The 20743-nt window shown below is 37.3% G+C and overlaps 2 protein-coding genes across 3 annotated transcripts in view; one reads left to right on the forward strand and one right to left on the reverse strand.

The window, feature by feature from the left end:
• Positions 1-6498: 6498 nt before the first annotated feature.
• On the forward strand, positions 6499-19668 carry TMEM50B (transmembrane protein 50B). 2 transcript variants are annotated; one of them, XM_070944340.1, is made up of 7 exons: positions 6499-6553; positions 9513-9663; positions 12088-12200; positions 14264-14331; positions 15004-15096; positions 17682-17739; positions 19456-19668. In XM_070944340.1, the coding sequence occupies exons 2-7, from the start codon at positions 9565-9567 to the stop codon at positions 19499-19501; spliced, it is 477 nt and encodes a 158-aa protein (XP_070800441.1). In that variant the 5' UTR covers positions 6499-6553; positions 9513-9564; the 3' UTR covers positions 19502-19668. The 2 variants fall into 2 exon arrangements, with proteins under 2 accessions (XP_070800441.1, XP_070800442.1); XM_070944341.1 differs by lacking the exon at positions 6499-6553 and adding an exon at positions 6619-6704.
• LOC139317286 (interferon gamma receptor 2-like) overlaps positions 14940-20743 on the reverse strand; it is a 30795-nt gene continuing 24991 nt past the window's right edge. The window contains exon 8 of the transcript XR_011600426.1: positions 14940-15113. The gene's annotated coding sequence lies outside the window, so the exon portion shown is untranslated. The remainder of the gene's footprint in view (positions 15114-20743) is intronic.

A 20743-nucleotide genomic window follows, 5' to 3' on the forward strand; every position in this document is an offset into this window, starting at 1 on the left:
CTGAGTCGCTGCAGTAGGATACCATGGTCGATGGTATCAAAAGCCGCTAAGAGGTTAAGAAGGATCAGGATGGAGGAGCAATCCCCTTCCCGGGCCCGCCAGAGATCATTCACTAGGGCGACCAATGCCGTTTCCGTGCTGTAACCACGCCTGAAACCTGATTGGTATGGGTCCAGGTAATTAGTTTCCTCTAGGAACTGAGGGAGCTGCTGTGCCACCACGGACTCAACAACCTTTGCTATAAAGCGAAGGTTGGATTCTGGATGATAGCTGTTAAGGGAGTCTGGATCAAGGATGGGCTTCTTAAGGAGGGGTCGAACCACCGCCTCTTTAAGTGTGACAGGGAAGACCCCTTCCTTTAAGGAAGCATTGACATCCGCTTGAATCCAGCCTCCAGTCACCTCTCTGGTTGCAGAAACAAGCCAGGAGGGACAAGGGTCCAATAAACACATGGAGGCACCCAGCCGACCCATAATCCTGTCCACTTCATCCATTGAAACAGGCTCAAACTCAACCCAGATGTTACCTTCAAGACAAGCTCTTGTCTCCTTGATAGACTCTGCCCAGTCAGAGTCCAACCCAGTCCGGATCTGAGCGATTTTATCTTGCAGAAACTGTACAAAATCCTCAGCTCTGCCCTGCAAGGGGTCCTCCCTCGCTCCATGATTGAGAAGAGAGCGGGTCACTCTAAACAGGGCAGCTGGGCGGTTTTCTGCAGATGCAATGAGAGCGGCGAAATAATGACGTTTCGCTGTTTCTATCGCCACAAGATAAGACCTAATATGGGTTCTTAACTGTGTTGGGTCAGATTCGGTCCAGGAGGATCTCCAACTGCCCTCCAGGCGTCTTTTCCGATGCTTCATTTCCCTGAGTTCCGCGGTAAACCATGGAGCCACCCGGGATCTGTGTCAGGTCAGAGGCCGCAAAGGCGCGATTCGATCCAAGGCCCCCACCGCAGCCTGTTCCCAGGCTGCCACCACGGCCTTGGACGAATCGTGGGTTAAGGAGGCGGGAAATGGCCCAAGCTCCATCAGGAACCTTTCCGGGTCCATCAGGCGCCTGGGGCGGAACCATCTCACTGGTTCCACCTCCCAGCGGTGGGGTATGATGGAGAGAAAGTCCAGCCTGAGGAGGGAATGATCGGTCCATGCCAGGGGGTGGATGGATAAGTCCCCCCTACCCCGATCATTTATCCGCTGTCCAGAGAGAAAAATCAGGTCGAGTGTGTGTCCTCCTTTATGAGTTGGGCCCTGTACAACCTGAGTTAGGTCCATGGCCGACATGGAGTTCATGAACTCCCGAATTAGCTCAGATGTCTCCCCGGCCAATGGCAAGTTGAAGTCTCCTACAACCAAAAGGTTGGGGAGTTCAACCACCAACTCGGCCAGGACATCTAGTAGTGCGGGCAGGGCTGAGGCTACGCAGCTGGGAGATAGGTACGTAACCAACAGGCCCGACTGAACTCCAGGGTCCCACTTCAAAAGGAGCGATTCACACCCGCCTATCTGAGGAACAGTGACCTCCCTGGGACTGAGACTTTCTCTAATAACAACCGCCACCCCCCCTGCCCCTATCCTGGAGTCGTGGCTGGTGAAGCACATGGAAGCCTGGGGGACATAAATCAGTGAGAGGGACACCTCCCTCTGGCCCTAACCAGGTCTCTGTAATGCAAGCCAGGTCTGCGTCCTCCTCGTCAATTAAATCTCGGACGAGGGGGGCCTTGTTCATCACAGTCCTGGCATTCGATACACCAGTCGGAGTCCAGGGCTCCGCTCTCTTACACCCCCGGGGAAGCAGGATGAGCCCAGGGGGCCGGAGCACGCCACCGCTTGGATACAGCGGGGGCGCTCTCCAGATCTCCCCCTCTCACATCCCCTGCCCCTCCCAACCATCACTCCACCGAGCCTCTTCTTTCCCTCCCCCTCCCCCCCTCCCCCTCCCAACTTCGGACGGGCCAGGTTGCTGAACCGTGAGAGCCGCCCCCGACTCATTCCTTACCCCCCACCTCCTGGGTCCCCTTAACATTTGGTTAAAAACTCTAATTAAAAAGCCCCTCAACCCCCGCTTTGAAACATGCCACCACTCGGGATTCCAAAACTACTGGGTTTCCATTATATTAGAAGCTCTGCCATTGTTGAAGGCTTTGAGGAATCTGCTAAGGAAATATCTTGGAAATAATGGTTGAATTGGTCACTGGTTGTCTAGTGTACTACTAAAATTGTCCTGTTTGAGTGAAACTTTAGCTGGGCAAAATGGTACATTGTAAGGCAATAATTTTTAAACCAAGGCACCTCAAACAGGCTAACATAGAGTATGTGTAACATTATAACATAAAAAATGTCATAAAACATTTCCTGTGCCATACAGTTCAATATGGACTACTTTCAAGGCAGAGAAATCTCTGAATATTTCCATAATATTTAAGAACTTTTGCGCTACATCTTAAGCTCCACCATTGCGGAATCTGATAAGGAAGTATCTCTGAAATGATCACACAATTGGTCATGGATTGTCTGGTAATGGCATTGAATTTAGAAGATATACAAATGGGAATCTGCCAGCAGGATCCAGATTTAATTGTGTTAGAAGGATAAATTTGGTTTAGAATGACAAATTTCTCAAAAATGCATTTTTTCAGCAAAAGGTGCTGAAAAAAAGACTGAAAAGTCTATTGGCCCAAATATCTTCAAATATTTGAAGGTTATTTAAAACCATGCTATCTGATGTTCAAGTAGAACATATTCCACAACATAAAGGATCAACCAGCTGAAAGACAGCTTTCCAGTGGTATTCACAAGGATGTAAAAATAAGGCTTTCTTCAGGAAATTGAAAGTTTAATAAGACAAAAAAGTTTTGTTTAGTAAGACAAAAAGGAACACACATTCTGGCCGTATTAAGTGTAAGAACATTGCAAATGGCTAAAGAACAGATAGCAAGAATAAGAACAAATACAGATTGTCCTTTTTAGTAACAATTTACAGTATAACAGTGATGAAAAAGTAACTTTAAAACCAGTGCTTGTTTTTATATCCTTCACAGGTCTATAAAGCAAAGGAAAGCCAAAGATCATAAGCACTTAGCAATTGTCTCACTTAATGACTGATTTGCTGGTTACAGTTGTTGTTACTAAAGTTTTCACAATGAATGAGGAAGTGGAGTTCCTCAAGGATCTTTGTTGGGACCAGTACTTTTTAACTATATCAAGTCAAGATCTCTAGCCAACTCATAAACGATCTTCACTAGAGATAAGCAATGAGCTTGCTGACTTTTCCAATTATGTTAGATTAAGGGTAGTAAAACACCAAAGAGATTGTGAAGAGCTCTGTAGGCTTTCTCTGAATTGTGAGAATCCTCAACCAAATGGCAAAAGGAGTACAATTCACATAAGTGTAATACATTGTACATAAGAACCAGTTTGATGTAGTGGTTAAATACCAGGCTAGAAACTATGAGACACTGAATTTAAATGCTGTATGAATTATTAGTCAAGAAACCAATTGGGTAACTTTGGGCCTGTCTCTTTTTGCCCTAGGAGAAAGACAACAGCTTGCTTCTACAAAATTGCAAAACCAGTTTACTGGTTAAGGTAGAGCTGTCAAACTCCTGGTCTGCGGGCCAGATGCATCACACACTGGCCACACCCACTCCTGGTTTAGTGCAGGGGGAAAAAGCCCCGATATGTCACGTGATGCTACCGTGACGATGTGAGTTTGACAACCCTGGGTTAAGGGATCAGGCTAGAAATGAGGAGATGGTGAGTTCTAGTCCGCTGTAGGCATGCAAGCCAGCTTGAGGACTTGAGCCAGTCATTCAGTCTTAGCCCAATCCACCTCATAGGGTGGTTGTTGTGGGGAAAATAGGAGAAGGTGTATTAGCTATATTTGCTGCCTTGAGTTATTTATAAAAACAACGGTATATAAACATTTCCAAGAAAACAGCAGGACCTTATGTGGGAAGTCACCATGACTCAAGACCAACTGAAGAGTACACAAACACAAATTATACATGCAGCCAAAATTATTCATGCAGCTAGGGATTAATAGAAAAATAACATCTTTTTGGAAAATGTGATGCACATAGAGCACTATGTAAGTTCTAATCACCACACTTAAAAAACCTGAACATAAACTGTTTGAACTCCTCCCCTCAGGATGCCACTATAGGGCATTGCATGCCAAAACCACTAGACAAGGGAGAGTTTTTTCTTTTGTGCCATCACTGCTGAACACCTAATTCCCACAGCACTGTCTTATGTCTAAGGATATTTACCCATGTAGTAGGGTTATATTATTATCTTTCTCATTGTCTTTCCTGTTACCTTCTCCTATTGATATCTTATGATTATATTACTTTGTTGTTTGTAAGTACACAGAGAGCTTATATACCGGGACAAATTCCTTGTGTGTCCAATCACACTTGGCTGATAAAGAATATTCTATCACCACATTTTAAAAAAGGATATAGTAACAGTTGGAAAGAAGAACAGAAGAGGGCAAATAAAATGATCATGGGCTGAAAGTTCTTATGAGAACAACAAGGTATTTGAAAGCTCTATCTTGGAAAAAAAGGCAAATAGGGAAGCAAATTATATAAAATCATGCATGGAGTAAATGAAGACTCTGTCTCCCTCTCAAACACTAGGATTGGGAACCAGTGAAGCCGATTGGAAACAGATTTGAAACAAAAATGTAAAAAGCGAGTTATGAGTCTGCTGTAATTAACAGCACCTGAGATCATCATTATTTATTGATTATATTTATATGTCACCCCTTTATATTATCCGGAACAACTCTGGTCCACTTACAAGGGCATTTAAAAACATATATAAAAATATATTTTGGACATTGGATAAATTAATGGAGGACAAGGCTAACAAAACTATTGCTCCTGAATAGTTCCTGAATAGGAACTATTGCTCCTGAAAATTCAGTTTTGCCTCCCTAGTGGGGCAACTTATCTTCCTGGTAGGAAAGGAATTGTGATGGGGGGAGAATATAATTCTTCCTTCTGCTTTCAAGTACCTCAAAACCTATCTAGATTTACACTGCGAAAAATTGTTGAATCAATGCTGGCTTTGTATGAATACCATAGAAGAAGCAAGCAAAATGAGGTCTTCTAGTCCAACCTCCTGCTCAGACAGGAAACTTTATACCATTTCAGACAAATGGTTGCCCAATCTCTTCTTAAAACTTCCAATGTTGGCGCATTCACAACTTTGGGAAGCAAGTTGTTCCACTGATTAATTGTTCTGTTGGGAAATTTCTCCTTAGTTCTAGGTTGCTTCTCTCCTTGATTAGTTTCCATCCATTGCTTCTTGTCCTGCCCTCAGGTGCTTTGGAGAATAGTTTGATTCCCTCTTCTTTGTGGCAACCCCTGAGATAGTGGAACACTGCTATCATGTCACTCCTAGTCCTTCTTTTCATTAAACTAGACATATCCAAATCCAGCAACTGTTCTTTATATTTATTTATTTCGTCAAGCATGTATTAGATAACAGATATAAGTATAAACATAATTATGAATACATGAAATGAATATAAATAAAAAGGAACATTAGGACAGGGACGGTAGGCATGCTGGTGCGCTTATGCACGCCCCTTAAAGACCTCTTAGGAATGGGGTGAGGTCAACAGACAGTCTAAGGGTAAAGTTTTGGGGGATTGGGGAAGAAACCACAGTGTCAGATAGTGCATTCCAGGTATTAACAACTCTGTTACTGAAATCGTATTTTCTGCAATCAAGTTTGGCGCGTTTTACTAAAAGTTTGTATCTTATGTGCTCCTGTATTGTGGTTGAAGCTGAAGTATTCATTGACAGGACATTGTGGCAGATAATTTTGTGTACTACACTTAGGTCGGACTGAAGGTGGCGAAGTTCTAAGTTTTCTAAGCCCAGAATTCCAAGTCTGGTGGCATAAGGTATTCTGTTGCGAGCAGAGGAGTGGAGGACTCCTGAATTATCTCTGGACTCTCTCAATTGTATTAATGTCCGATATGCAATGTGGGTCCAGACAGATGAGCTGTATTCAAGAATTGGTTTTAGGCTCCGGTCCGCAACCAAAACTGGATGCAGTATTCCAAGTGTGGTTTTACCATTGCATTATGAAGTGGTATCAACACTTCACGTGATCTTGATTCTATCCCTCGATGCAGCCTGGAACTGCCGACGCAGCCTAGAAATAAATAAGATCGAAACGAGCATTATGACTTTCAAGGAGTTTCCCACTCTTGGACCCTTCCCCCACTTTGCCTATTTCCTCCTGCGCCTTAGCCGCGCGGGCGGCGAGTCAGTAACTCACTAATCTTCACCTATGCTGCAAATTTTAAGAGGCCGGCCGAACTTCGCTCTATGCTCACTTTTATTCCCGGGGAGGGGGGGGGGAATCGAGTCTCCGCCGCTGTCCAATCCTCGCGTTTCCTAGTAAGAAATCCGTCCCCCATTGTGACGAGGTACGCCGGCTGTCGATTGGTTAAGGGCCCTGTCCTTCTCCCATGCCTCTTGCTGGTAGAGCCGGGTTAGCGGGGTCTCGGATGGAGAGGCGCTTTCTGCCAGGTGAGGACCTAGGTTGGGGGGAGTCGTCTTCTTCTTCCACCCGTTCGCTTTGCTCAACGGCTCGTGGGGACTCGGGCAGAGGGGTAGAGACATTCTTCCTGCTGTTTCGTCCTGCCGCTTGCTTATTTTCTTTAATCTGAGGGGAATTGAGGTAGGCTTTTTTAAAAAAAAAAATTAAATGGGCGCCGCCCAGTGCCCCTTCTTTTTCTGGGGGTCTTGAGATTCACAGGCGGGCAGAATGAAGAACCTCGCTCACTTTCCTGGACTCGCGACAAGCTTTTTAAACCAAAAGGGGAAAAAAATATAATATATCGCCTCAACTGGGAGATGGTGGGGAGACCCGTGGAGCCTAACGCTCACTTGTGCGACGACGGTGTCAAAAACAAACAAACTGCAAAGGAAAGAGAAACCTTTAATGCTGCCCCTTTTCTCTCCCACCTCGCTCGTTTAGCCTTCAAGCGCCCCTTTTACTTCCCTTCCTCACGCGAGGTTATTCGTGTCTGTGTGGATGCACCACCGTTGACCTTGGTCGTTTTTACATCTCTTTCCGTGCTTCCTTTTTCTTCGTCCTTTTTTTTTTTTTAAAGATTAAAACCCTATACAGGAATAGCTGGCTGAACAGTCTCCACCTACGGTACTTCTATGTAATGTTCGGTTTAATTATACTCGATGGAAATAGTCGAGTATCTTTTAATTTGAAACTGGTTCCACTTGTGTGACTACGCTCTTGCTAGATGAATAAAATGTTGTTTAAGACCTTTTGGAGAACAACAATCTTGAGAATGAGACCTTATTATCTTGTGCCAGCCTGTATTAAAATTGTAGCTTTAAAAAAAATGGATATATTCTCTCGGCAATTACAATAATAAATTATGAACGAGAGTATAATGAATTGGCTTGAAACGTTTCTTTTAGAGTTCAGTGTGTTTTAATTCTCAGGTAAATTTTCATACAATTATAACAAGTTCTTGATTTGAGTATTAATATCTAATCTTCAGTAGCTTTGCACTTCATAATCTAATTCTGAATAATAGACAATGTGCGAGCTTCTTCCTAATGAAACTATGACAAATGCTTAATGCATTAGAGCAGAGAGGAGCAAGTGCTGACTGTACTATCCTAGGTTTGTACATTAACTTGTGCAAGAAACATGTAGTCTATAGAATTTGTTCAATCTTGAATTGGACATAATAGTTGGATGTTATAACTAATCCAGCAATTTCAAAAGTGTTAGAACCCAAAGGCCATACTCTGATCATTGACTGCACTGTGTTAGGCTTATTGGAGTTATAATTCAAAATATCTGAAAGAGAATTGATGGATTGCTTCCCCCTAGTTTTGCTAAGAATTGTTCAGGAATTGCATAAATTGTTCTTTCATCTTCATTTAGAATGATTAGTATATTGTTTCAGTCACAGACTGAATATTTTTGGGGAGTAGCAAGTACAGCACAAAATTGGTTACAAAAGTTAGATGTACTTAATAGATATTTTTGTGTAAAGAGAAAGCCTCAAAGGATATACATTTTTATCTCCATCAAAAGAGGAAGTACCTCTTTCTAGTCTCAAACCTGTTGCCCCAAAACAGAGGATATTTTTTATTTAAAAGTTTATTTAAAATTTCCTTGAAATATCTGGAAATTTAAGAATGAAAAAAAGGAACTGCCTGAAAATCTCTAAAATAAATTAGGGCCTTAAAACCCAAATGTGTATGTATAAAAGGTGTATGTATGCATTGACAAGCGGTGCGGGGGACACATTTTCTCTGTTCCTTCTTGTGTTTTGTAACGATAAAAAATCCCTATTTCTGAATAGGGAACATGAGTTACTAATTTATCACTTCCTGGTTCTGTGTATTGTGCTAAAAGAGAATATAGTATACTATAGATAACTTTATGCTTATTATAACTACTGTATTCATAGATTGTTTCTGAGTAAATTTTTTTCTTAGAATTACCTGTCAATGCTAATTCATGACTATTAAAATAACATGTTAATTCATTGTTTCTTAAATGTTGATTTACTGTATTAATCCAGTTACCTGGAGTTTACAGAACCATATAAAAGCTGATCACATTTTAGCCTAATATATTATGTAAACCTAGACATAGCCTCTAAAATAAGAATTATTCTGTATAAATACATATCTAGATGAGTCTTTATTTTTGTGTCTGTGTATCTTTTGTAAAAATACACATTACTATTTTTCTATTTTAATGCTGAAGGATTGAGAGAAATAATTGAGTATAAATGCACAAGTATAGGAATGTAGAAATGGAATACAAGTGTCAAATCCAGAGTATTAAACTTAGTTATAATTGAAATCAATGCAGCTTTCATTCAGCTGTAATAGTCAAACATGAATAGGCTTATTAATATTTCTCTATTTGTTCATACAGAAAATGTGGGTTGTTCATACAGGGAATGTGGCTTTTTAATGTACTGTTCATGCTGATAATTCTAGAAGTGTTCTTTCTTATTTGATGGAATAATATTCGGTGCAATTCATCACTTTCCTTTTCTTCATAGTTTTAAGGGGCTTTGATAGTGGAGTGTCAGCCTCCAAGGTACTTCATTCTATAAAGGCCTAAATGTTGATCTTGTATTTTAATTCCCTCCTGTACTATAGGTAGGCTACCCTCCTCAAAAGACTGTAATTGAGCGTTTAGTTTGGTTTCTGATCATTTAACTAAGTTATGAACCAGAAAGTTCTTATTTAAATATCTCTAAGTTTGCTCAAAGGCTTTGAGTATGCCACTATTAATGTTCCCCTCCAAAACTCAATATTGCAAAATACTGAGAAATGCACAATAAACATTCTTAAGTATATTGGGATCTAATATTACAAAACTAAAGTATAATTGAGTTCCGTCAACAACCATTTTATCTGGTCTAGGCTATTTACATGAAAATAACTGCACTTATTTTCAGTTTGATGTTCTTTCTAATATTTTGTTTAGGGGTGGGAACTTACAAAAATCAAGAGTAAAGAAACCCAACTGAATTTGAAAAATGGCAGGCTTCCTAGACAATTTCCGTTGGCCTGAATGTGAATGTATAGATTGGGGTGAAAGAAGAAATACAGTTGCTTCTGTGGTGGCTGGGATTTTGGTAAGTCATATGACATTATTTATGGCTGATTTTAAGTCTTAGTAATATCATGACCTATATCTAAATTCTGTAAGAGCTTGTCGCATCCAATTAATTTGAAATAATTTTAATCAGTTGTGTAGCATGACATGTCATTGACACTGTAGAATACATAAATATAAGATTATATTTGATTAGTAAGAGTTACATATATTTGTGGGGTTTTCTTGTTTTCTTTTTCCATATAAAAGAAAAAGGAAAAAAAACTTGGATTAATTTTTTTTTGTTTTCAGATTACTAAAGAGACCTCCATAATTTTATATCTATAACATTTTACAAAAATATGGATGGATTCTCAGTTCTAATAATGAAGTGAGGTGACCTCTTGCTAATGATGATGCCTTAGATCTTCACCAATATGAGAATTCATGAATTATTGTGTTAATGGTACAATATCCATTGGCAAGGAATTGGAAGGAGAAGTGGTAACTAGCTACTGGTTCTCTGTGAGCTTGTAGACCTGCAAATGGGTAAACGTGTTGATGCTAAAAATATTTTGATATCCAAAATGTATTTGAAAGTAGTCATATTAAGTAGTCCGAATCAGTCTCAACCATCTATAAATCAGAGATTAAGAGCTGGGAAGACTGTGGAAGTGACTTACATTCTATTTCTTGTATTTTAAGAATGATTTCTTGTAGTTGTGTAGGTTAACATAAAGAAAAACTAGAAAAGTATATTATTTTACTTATTATTATTTCCCACTTCTCAGTAAAATCTCTCAATTTATATTTGTATGTATTACATTGGAACTTATCTTGGACAGCATTTGGTCTCTTACACTGCAATTCTCCACATATTTCCACAAAAAAATTGCTTATTAGGGATAGATAGATAGGGATAGATAACAGTGTTCTGAAGTCTGTTCTTGTAAAGTTTCTGGAATAAAAACACTTACAATGGATCATAAGCACTTTTTAAATATCTTGAGCTTTGAACAAACCCCAACTAACACAGTCATATCTATTTGAAAAGTAATCACAGTATATTTATTTATTGGCCAGGAAAAGATGCTTTGTGTTAAAAAAAATGCCTTGAAAGTGGAATGGATTGCAAAATTTGGAAATGTTTGTTTTCTTGTGCAAACTAGAAAAACCTCTTTCCCACAGTACAGCAGAGTACTGAAAGTTCACATGCTTTATGGGTAAATATATTTTTATTGATGGCTATTTGACATTATTCCAGACAGACTTTATACTGTAAATGTTCCACTATTAATAACTATTTTTCCAGTGATTCCCCCCTTTCCCCTGATTCATTCAATCATTGACGTGGAGAATTTACCATATTACAGTAAATGATTTAAGAATGTAAATTTTCAAATTACAAAAGGCTACTCTGATGTGTCCTTTGATGTGATTGTTGATAATATTAACAAATAGTAGAATTTAATACATATATGTGATAATTTTGGGTAAAAGACTATTATATAGTGAGGCGTCCATGATGCTCTCTGCACTTGTTTTCTTGCAGATGTATCATTACCCAAACTGATGATGTTACCTAGTTTGGATAATGAAATGTTTGCAAGAAAACAACCAAGCTCAAAGAGCACCAAGGGCTCCTCATTTCAACCCTGAGTTACAAATATTCTCTTTTATTGATTATAATATATGTACTATTTTTGTTTCTATTCTGCATTTCTTTGTGTATTTTGCAGAAATGCAATCTAAAAATTAAGTTGCTTAGAAAGAATAACAATTCATGTGGAAAGTGTGGGTTAAGAGATCCTTCTCTCCAAGTCATGGAGTCTTTACAGTGGCTTTTGTAATGAAATCTAATAGTGTAAATTACAAATAGTTTGTTCATATTACTACAGGTAGTCCTCAACTTACAACAGTTTATTTAGTTGTTCAAAATTACAACGGCACTGAAAAAGTGACTTATGGCTATTTTTCACACTTAACAACCGTTGCACCATTCCCATGTCCCATATGATCAAAATTTGGATGCTTGGCAACAGACTCATATTTATGACTGTTGCAGTGTCCCTGGGGCATGTGATCACCTTTTGCTACCTTCTTACAAGCAAAGTCAATGGGCAAGCCACATTCACTTAAAAACTCTGTTACTAACTTAATAAAGACAGTGATTCACTTAACAGCTGTGGCAAGAAAAGTTGTAAAATGGGGCAAATTTCACTTAACAAATGTTTCACTTAACAACAGAAAGTTTGGGCCCAATTGTCTGAATATCATTGGAAAGGAATAACTTGTAACTATTTTGTTTAGAAGCTTAGTTTCACTTATAGAATTGAATGACTGGGGCTTATACTTTATATGATTATGGTGCTTAAAAAGGTGTGATGATATTGGAAATAAATAGATATACGTCTCACCTTTTTAAACTAGTTTTGGAATTAATTGATCAATCATATTTTTACAGTTTTTTACAGGCTGGTGGATAATGATAGATGCTGCAGTTGCTTACCCTGAGCCAGAAGAAATGAATCACGCATTTCACACTTGTGGTGTATTTTCCACCCTAGCTTTTTTCATGTAAGTCAATATAAAATCATGGCAGGGGACAGCACTTTGTTTATATCAGCTGATGTTGAAAAACTAAGCAGGATTTCAATAGTTAGGGTTAGGTTGGATGCGACACCACTAAGAAATCCCAAGGTTGTTGACCAGATTAAAAATACTAAAGAATTGCTGTAGCAATTTCATTTTCAAATCTTGTCCAGAATACAATGTACATGTATCCTTACAGTCACTAAGAGTCATGTTTGCATCAAGTAAGATGTATGTATGTATGTATGAATGTATGTATTCTCTATGTTTCAGTTATTTTTTGAATAATTGTTGGCTATTACAAAAACCAAAATACATTTTAAGGGAATTTTTTTAAATTTCCCATTTATTTATTTTGGTTCATGTCTTAACATCTATTGGTAGTCCTCTACTTACTATTAGTTGCCTAGTGATAGTTAAAAGTTACGATGGACCCCCAAAAGGTACTTGCAACCTGGTTCTGAAGTTCCAACAGCTGCTTTTCTTGTCATGGGACCAGATTTTGAGTGCATAGCAACTGCCTGTGTTTAAGACCATTTGCAGCATACCACAGTCGAACTGTGATTTATGTTTTTGCTGAAAACCAGAATGTATTTGTAGGGATTCAAGGCTGAATTTACTTCTGGTTTTTCCAAAAATGCCCCATAGCAAACAATGGATTTGCTTAATGACCACAGATTCACTTACTGACCATGGTGATTCACTTATCAACTATCTCAAAAAAGGTTTAAAATCGGGTTGGACATGTGATGGCTGTTTTACGACTATCACGACTTATAACCATAATGGGCAGGTTCCATTACAGTTGTAAGTTGAGGACTACCTGCATACATAAAGATTCATTTTTAAAAACAAATCATTTAAAAATAAAGCTTTTTGTTTGCACTAAAGATTTCCATACCAACTTCAAACCACCATTCCTAATCAATGGATTTTTGTTGGTGTTCCACCTTTATATTTTTACAAATATATTAGAGTGGTGACATATCCAACATACCTCCTATTTTCCCCACAACAACAACTCTTGTTAGCTGAGATGGGCTGAGAGAGAATGACTGGCCCATGATCACCCAGCTGGCTTTCAAGGCTAAGGCAGGAGTAGAACTCATTATCTCGGGCTTTTTAGGTGGAACACAAACAAACAAAGCCTTAAACACTACACTAAACTTTTCCCATTTCAATATGTCTTAATATTAGCAGTTGTTAACATTGATTACAACTACTACTTTCAAGGCATTACTGTTCATTATGCTGGTCTGCTGCCACATGTTAGGTGCAAAAGACCAGGTCTATACATGAAGATTCAATTAAGCTGATTTATTGCTAAAAGTCTATGGACAGGAACCTCAACAGTCAAGATCTGGTTAGGGTTACTGTAGATAAGGGTAAATGGCACTCAAGGGGGGTTGGATGTATTTTGCTTATGACTATGTAGGCATTCAAGGCTGATCTGCCCCCAGATTCATTCTGCCGCCAGATTCTGCCATTCTCCTAAACCAGCGGTCCCTAATCTTTGTGGCTTGGTGGCCCGGTTTAGGGGGGAGAGGGGAACTGGGCCATGTGAGCAGCATGGCCCATGGACATGTGCACTCGACTCGTGCGAGTGGTGGGCCAGTATGCATGCAGGAACTTGCACTGGCCCACCACTCACACAAGTCAAGCTGCGCACACATGCGTTCATGCTGGCCCACCACTCACATGGCCCCTTTGCAAATAGGTCATGGCCCGGTAGTGGGCCACGGCCCAAAAGTTGGAGGCCCCTGTCCTAAACCACATCAGAAATAACGGTGCTTAGGCTTAGTCAAGTATCAGATAGATACCAATAATTACAGAAAGTTGAACCAGAAAATACATTAAAATAACTATTCCTGTTTTAAACATTGGTTATTGAGCTGTAATATTTTGGATTTCATATCTTTTCTGCACTAACTCCTTTAGATTCAAAGGAAAATAAGCTAAAATGAATTACAAAATGGGGAAACGTAATCAAATGGATTTTATTTCTGCTTTTTTTCTATTTTTAAGATTTGTTTGTGAATATGTTGCAGGATAAATGCTGTATCAAATGCTCAAGTAAGAGGTGACAGTTATGGTGATGGATGTTTAGGAAGAACAGGTGAGTGCACTCTTGTTTAGAAGAATCCTGATCTAAAATTTTGTTATTCAGAAAAGACACACCATGTCAAAACTTTCTATCCTTATTTTGTACCACAAGGCAAGAAGTGATAGTCACACATGTGTTTCTTCCTGCTTTTGAGGTAAAACGCTGGTAATGTTGCTTTGTAAAAGTAGCATTATTTCTTTAAAAAGTGTTAAATGTTCAGGCTGAACAAAGGAAGGAGTAAAAGTATCTTTTTTCAGGAATACATCTTTTTTCAGGGAAAATTTCAGGAAAGGTTCTTGCTTTATCATAATTTTATTAATGAACATTGGGCAGTGTGATTCCATTGTATCTTTGCAGGAATTATTTGAACAATGCTTCCAAAGTTATCTAATAAACTTCATTGTGAAAGTTGGGTTTGTTTGTTTTTTACCAAAATAGATCTCTTTAAATTGACCCATACTGACATTGCTCAACATTATTTAATTATTTATCTCAAATGTTTTAAGATAAAATTTATCTGATTAATCTTGTACTGTATTGCACCTTAATTTCTTTCACTTTATCAGAGCTATTGATCTGGCATTTGAAAATAGTATAATTTTTGCTAATGTGTCCTTTTTAATCACTGAAATCTTTAACACACAAAAGTAAAGTTTGATCCAAGGAATGTAAATCTTGTTTTAGGTGCTCGTGTCTGGCTCTTCATTGGCTTCATGTTGATGTTTGGCTCACTTATTGCTTCTATATGGATCCTTTTTGGAGCATATGTTACCCAAAGTAAGAAACCTTTCTTCCTATTTTTTAATAAGGGGAAGAAAAACACAGAGTAAGTTTTTAAATCATTAAATAACTAGTATTTTAAATCAATCAAATGCATATTAATTATGTATTTTGAAAATATTTAACATAGAACACAAATATTTAGTCTGCTTTACTGTTAAAAATGTTCAATATAGAATATAGGACAGGACAGGACACAAAAGTACAATATAAAAATACAAGGAGATGGATGGTTAGAATATAGCTTAAAGTAATTTCAGAATATTTGAGTAAATTCCCCAATTCATGTAATATGTATTACTGTTCTATAGTTGAAAAATTGGAAATAAATGGTTTGATTTGAACTGGGAAAGTAGAGTTTTGTTTAGTGAATGCTTTCCTGAAGATGCTTAGTGCAGAATTTTAAAATGCAGGAAAGGTTCTCTTAATTGTTCTGAAAAGGACTGTGTAAGAATAAAAGTACTTCAGTTTATTTATTCATCACATTTATATAGCTGCCTTATCTCATCATGAATGTGATGCTTAGCAATGACTCGTCAAACAAAATTCTATACAGGTAGTCCTCAACTTACAATCACAATTGAGCCCAACATTTCTGTTGCTAAGTGAGACAATTGTTAAGTGAACTTTGCTCCATTTTACAACCTTTCTTGCCACAGTTGTTAAGTGAATCACTGCAGTTGTTAAGTTAGTGGCAAGGTTATTAACTGAATCCGGCTTCCCTACTACATGACTGCAACCATCATAAATGTAAGTCAGTTGCCAAGCAGCTAAATTTTGATCACATGACTACAGGGATTCTACAACAGTCATAAGTGTGAAAAATGGTCATGTCACTTTTTCAGTGCCGTTGTAACCTCAAACAGTCACTAAATGAACTGTAAGTCAAGGACTGCCTTACTGAGTATTTGTCAAGAGTCGATTTAATATCAAGGTTCCAAGTAATATACCCATAGCAAAAAGAACTCCTAGACAGGTAGATTCTTTAAAGAACAGTTTTATTGGACATATCATATTGGCATGGACTGGTGAAAACCGACTCTAATGGTTCCCAAGGTTTTCACCTAATTAAAAGTTAAAGTTTCCCCCCTTTTCAATCAGTCAAACAATCAGTCACATGGTCCAATCAATGTGTTGTCTGGTTGCTTCATTCCTCCTGTCTTCAGCCACCTGTAGGAATGTCCTTGGTTTCCAGAGGAAACTATTTTGTTTTGGCTACAACCCCCCACCCCCCAACCCAGCTATCTCTATTCCCCCCTCCCTAACCCTCATCTCAATTGTGGCAACACTGAAGCCTCAAAGATGGCCTTAGGCAGGTCAACTTCAGAGTTGATAATATTGGAGAAAGCAAAGGCATTTCTGCTGCTCTCACCTTAAATGAGGTTTGACAGAGCCAATTGGTGTAATGCTTAAAGTGCTGACTTAGAACCCAGGAGATTAAGTTCTAGTCCCGCCTCAGGTGTGAAAGCTGGCTAACTTTGGGCCAGTCACATACTCTTAAATATTTTTGATGGCAGTGTGGTGGTTATGAGAAAAATAGGAGGAAGGAGTATAACATATGTTCACTGCCATGAGTTAGTTATAAGATAATAAATGTGGGATAAAAATCTAATAAAAAATATTATACTTAGCTCACAAGGGTAAATAGTAGCACTGTCTAGCACTGGAATTGCACTGCGCATGTCAAATGCAGCCATAGTATCTTGAGAAAAGATGCAGACGGATGCTTTGCTTAAGACCTCCATGTACTCCAAACCACCTTTTTTGTTTTGAATCTAAACTCCATTAGACAACCTTCTAAATATACTATCTTCTGCGAATGCTTTGAAGTTAAATTAAGCTTTTGCTTAATTAATTTAGTGCTTTTATCATGAACATATCAGTTTACCAAGTAGAAATTGTCTTTCTTATAAGATCTCATTTTCTTTCCTATATAGCAAGAATAAATTTCAATTCTGTTTTCACAAACATACAAAGTACTGTAGCTAATGTTATTTTTTCCTATTGTGCTGATTGAACCCAGTCTGATTAGTTCACAGTTCAACATATTATGTGAATCCAGAAAATTAGATTAAGTAAATTGTGATTTATACTAATAATACAGAAACATGTTGTATAAATACAATGTATAAGAGGATAGACTATTATTTCAGCAGGCTGTAATTTGTGCCGATTCTTAAATTACTTTTAGCTTTAAAGTTTACAGAGAATTCTTAGTTTTAAAGGAGACAAAGATAAGCTCAGAAACCTGGAAAAGAGCATTGTTTCACATAACCTAATGATTATACACAGATCATATAATTGGATTTTTAAATAAGCTGAGTAATCTTTTGAAATTCAGAGATATAGGTATGGATTAAAAAGTGTCTCCTTGCCCTAGCTGCAGTTCAACTTCAAACTGAGTAGCAATTCAGAATTTTTAAGATGCTGTGTTGGTTAGTGTAAAGGGCTCCATTCCCAGGGTAGACTCAGCTTGTATAGTCTTTTGAATTAAATCTTTACATTTTATAGTGGAATGTAGTAATTTTTATTTTCTTCCTTATATCAAAATAAAAAATACATTTTGTTATTTGTATTTTTAGATATTACTGTATACCCGGGATTAGCTGTGTTTTTTCAAAATGCTTTGATATTTTTTAGGTAAGTACCGATGCTTAAAGAGTTGAATGAGTAAGTTAAAGTTAATATTTTAAATTGTTAATTCAGACAGCAGATTCTCAGAAGTTAAGTAAATATTAAAGCTAATAATAAAACAGGAAATTTCTAAGCAAATAATTAAAAAGGGGCATACACTAGGCTACTCCATTGTGGTATTTGCAAGGCATCAGATTTCCTGCTACTATCATTTGATAGGTTAGGTATTAAATCCATTTCTGATTTCAATACTGCCATGTAGATTTTCAAAAACAAAATTACCGCTGCATAGGAGAATACCTTTCCTTGTCTCTTCTATGTCTGATCAAACATCTGGAGAACTCTTTTATTCAGACATACAGAACAAAGGCTGCCTTGATCAAAGGAAGTATCTATCAGTTCTGTGATAAAGCCTCCTTCAACTTATGCCCTTGAACTTCTGAAAACCCATGCCTTGCGCAAATGTCTTTTAGGCCCCAGTTTTTAATATCAAGTAGTTCTCAAGATGAAACCAGAAGGAACAATACATGTTTTCTTTTCCTTTGTCTTCAGAATTTATTCCACTAGCCTTTGCTCATTAAGGGAGGCTATACAGAAAGTGCTATACCTTATCAAACTTGTGACTAGTACTATTAGTATCACAGTTAAAGATTTGCATAGCCTTGTTTGTATATGCAGGTACATATAGAGACTAATCACAAGGTTATTACTGTTTTAAAAAATTTCATTCATTACACGCCCTTCCTCTCAAGGAAAAAATTAAACAATACCTTTGATGGGTGCTTTGAAAAGCCCTCTGCTCTGAAATGCCTGCCAATAACAAGGCAGGCATTTGAGGTCAGAAGTAAAGATGATTAGGCACAATTTCACCAATAAATCTGAGAGGTCAAATATTATTTACCCTTTTCTCCCCTTGAACTGTTTTCATTCAAGCAGTTCTTCATTAAAACACACAACTGAAATCTATATACATTTTAAGAATAGCCCTTTGGGTTTCTTGACTTTATCTTCCTTTTCTTTTCCACATTGTTTGGATTTTAAGTGATAGAAGCAGTATGTTTACAGTGTTTAATATATTTAGCAACTTTAAAAGCTGTGATGAAGTTTATTACTGAACTTCTTTCTTTTAAAGCAGTAGTTAGATTAACAGGCAATGTGGCTACATATCCTTCACTTCAGTGTGCCTTCACAGTTTATTTGGTTGAATTCCTTTGAATAATAAAGAGTGTATTAACTTATCTAGCGCTGATCTCTTTTTTTTTTCTGGAAATGATAATGCATTCCATTAGAGAACAGGTGTCAAACTTGCCACGTCATGTTGCTGTCATGCGATGTATTATGATGTTTTTTCTCTTCGTGGAGCTGGGGTGGGCATGGCCTGCACATGATGCATCCGCCAGTTTGACACGCCTGCATTAGGGGGAAAAATAAATGCTGACAATTTAATTCAGTTAATAAGGCTTTGTTGGTATGCTACTTTATTTTCCACCGTTTAAAAAGTGTTGTTTGAAAAGATCATATTGCCAAAGCACTGGATAGTGGATTATATTGGAATTAAATCCGTTGTCATATGTTTTTGTTTATGACAAGCTTATTGTCATATGTTTTTGCTTTTTAAACTAGTGATGAACCAATTAATTGAAATATATGCTAATTTTTACTGTGTCTTTTTACTGAAGAACAAAATGTTTGACTTCTAGATCTAAATTTCTGTTTTTGTAGTACTCTTATCTACAAATTTGGAAGAACAGAAGAATTGTGGGTGTAAGAATCATCCTGCATAGCAACTCTTTATGTAAATAATATAATTTACATTTTGTTTTTATTTTGCCAAGCTCATTGAATTACATATATTGTATGTTTATTTTTTTAAAAAAATGAACTGATTTTAGGATTTTATTCCAAATTTTTAGTAAAAAAATTTGTTCACACGTATATATTATGGTTATCTGTAATCTATGACCCTAACCCTTTATTGCAGTTGGCATTGTTTTGTTCTGATGACACTTAGGGAATATTATAAATATATAGGTTTTTCCAAGAACACCTACTGCTCTTAAGCACAAATAAGCCTAGTATCTTTTCAGATGGCATCAGCCAAGAGGCAAAGATTTAGTGATGGAAAAGTGAGAGACTGAAATTTATCATGAATAGTATCTGCAAGATTCCATCATTATATGGTAATGCATGACTACACCTCTTTAAGCTTCAATTTTAAAAAAATGATTGTGTAAACGAACACCATATTCCAAAATGTTGCTTTATATAACACTAATTTCACAAGTTTGTGAATAGCCTATGCTACTGCAAATGCACTAAGAGCTTAATTTTTTAGCACAGCATGCCTTAAAATGGGATGGTCCCTAAAAGTGCTGATAATTTGACGTATCAAAAATCGATATGAAATTTTACAATATTTAGGCATTTTGTTAAAGATTTTTTTATATCACTTAAGATTCTGTTCATATATTATTTATACATAGAGATTGCAATTATTTTAATGCAGAATTGTTGCATAGTTTATATGCTAATGCAATATGCAGAGTAAGGAAAGTTTTATGTTAAAAAAAATTCAGGAACTCCTATTTTATTGTTTACTTTATTAGGATATCTTCTGTGTATCTTTAGATGTGATCTTCTAGATTCCAAATTAAAAGGATCAGCGGAGAGAGTATATATTTTTATTACAATGTATGGCAAGAGTATCATCTAAAATGTTTTCCAATAAAATTTAGATATTTAATTTATATAAATGAACATGTACGCAAAGTGGTGACATATTAATCTAGATTAACTATATACTGAAAATTATGGTAGGCAATATAATTTAAAAGTTCTGTTAAATTATGAATACTCAAGTTGCTCTACAGTCTGACTATAGGTCTGCTGAAGCAGATATTCCAGCTTTCCTACCTTGCATGCCTTTGACTTTTCCCATAGCTAGAAAATAAATCTGCCCAGGTAGTTATCTCTTAAAGACTTTCTTAGCCCTCTCAAAGGACAGACTATG

The sequence above is a fragment of the Pituophis catenifer genome, unplaced genomic scaffold (assembly GCF_029215685.1).
Source record: "Pituophis catenifer annectens isolate HBS135680 unplaced genomic scaffold, rPitCat1.0.hap2 SCAF_4, whole genome shotgun sequence".
Taxonomy (NCBI): Eukaryota; Metazoa; Chordata; class Lepidosauria; order Squamata; family Colubridae; genus Pituophis; species Pituophis catenifer.

Excerpts from the sequence above, each read along its gene's own strand:
- TMEM50B (XM_070944340.1), top strand. The coding sequence starts at position 9,565 with ATGGCAGGCTTCCTAGACAATTTCCGTTGGCCTGAATGTGAATGTATA. Across the intron at positions 15,097-17,681 it reads TGGAGCATATGTTACCCAAA|ATATTACTGTATACCCGGGA; the intron begins GTAAGAAACCTT and ends TTGTATTTTTAG. Across the intron at positions 17,740-19,455 it reads AATGCTTTGATATTTTTTAG|TACTCTTATCTACAAATTTG; the intron begins GTAAGTACCGAT and ends CTGTTTTTGTAG.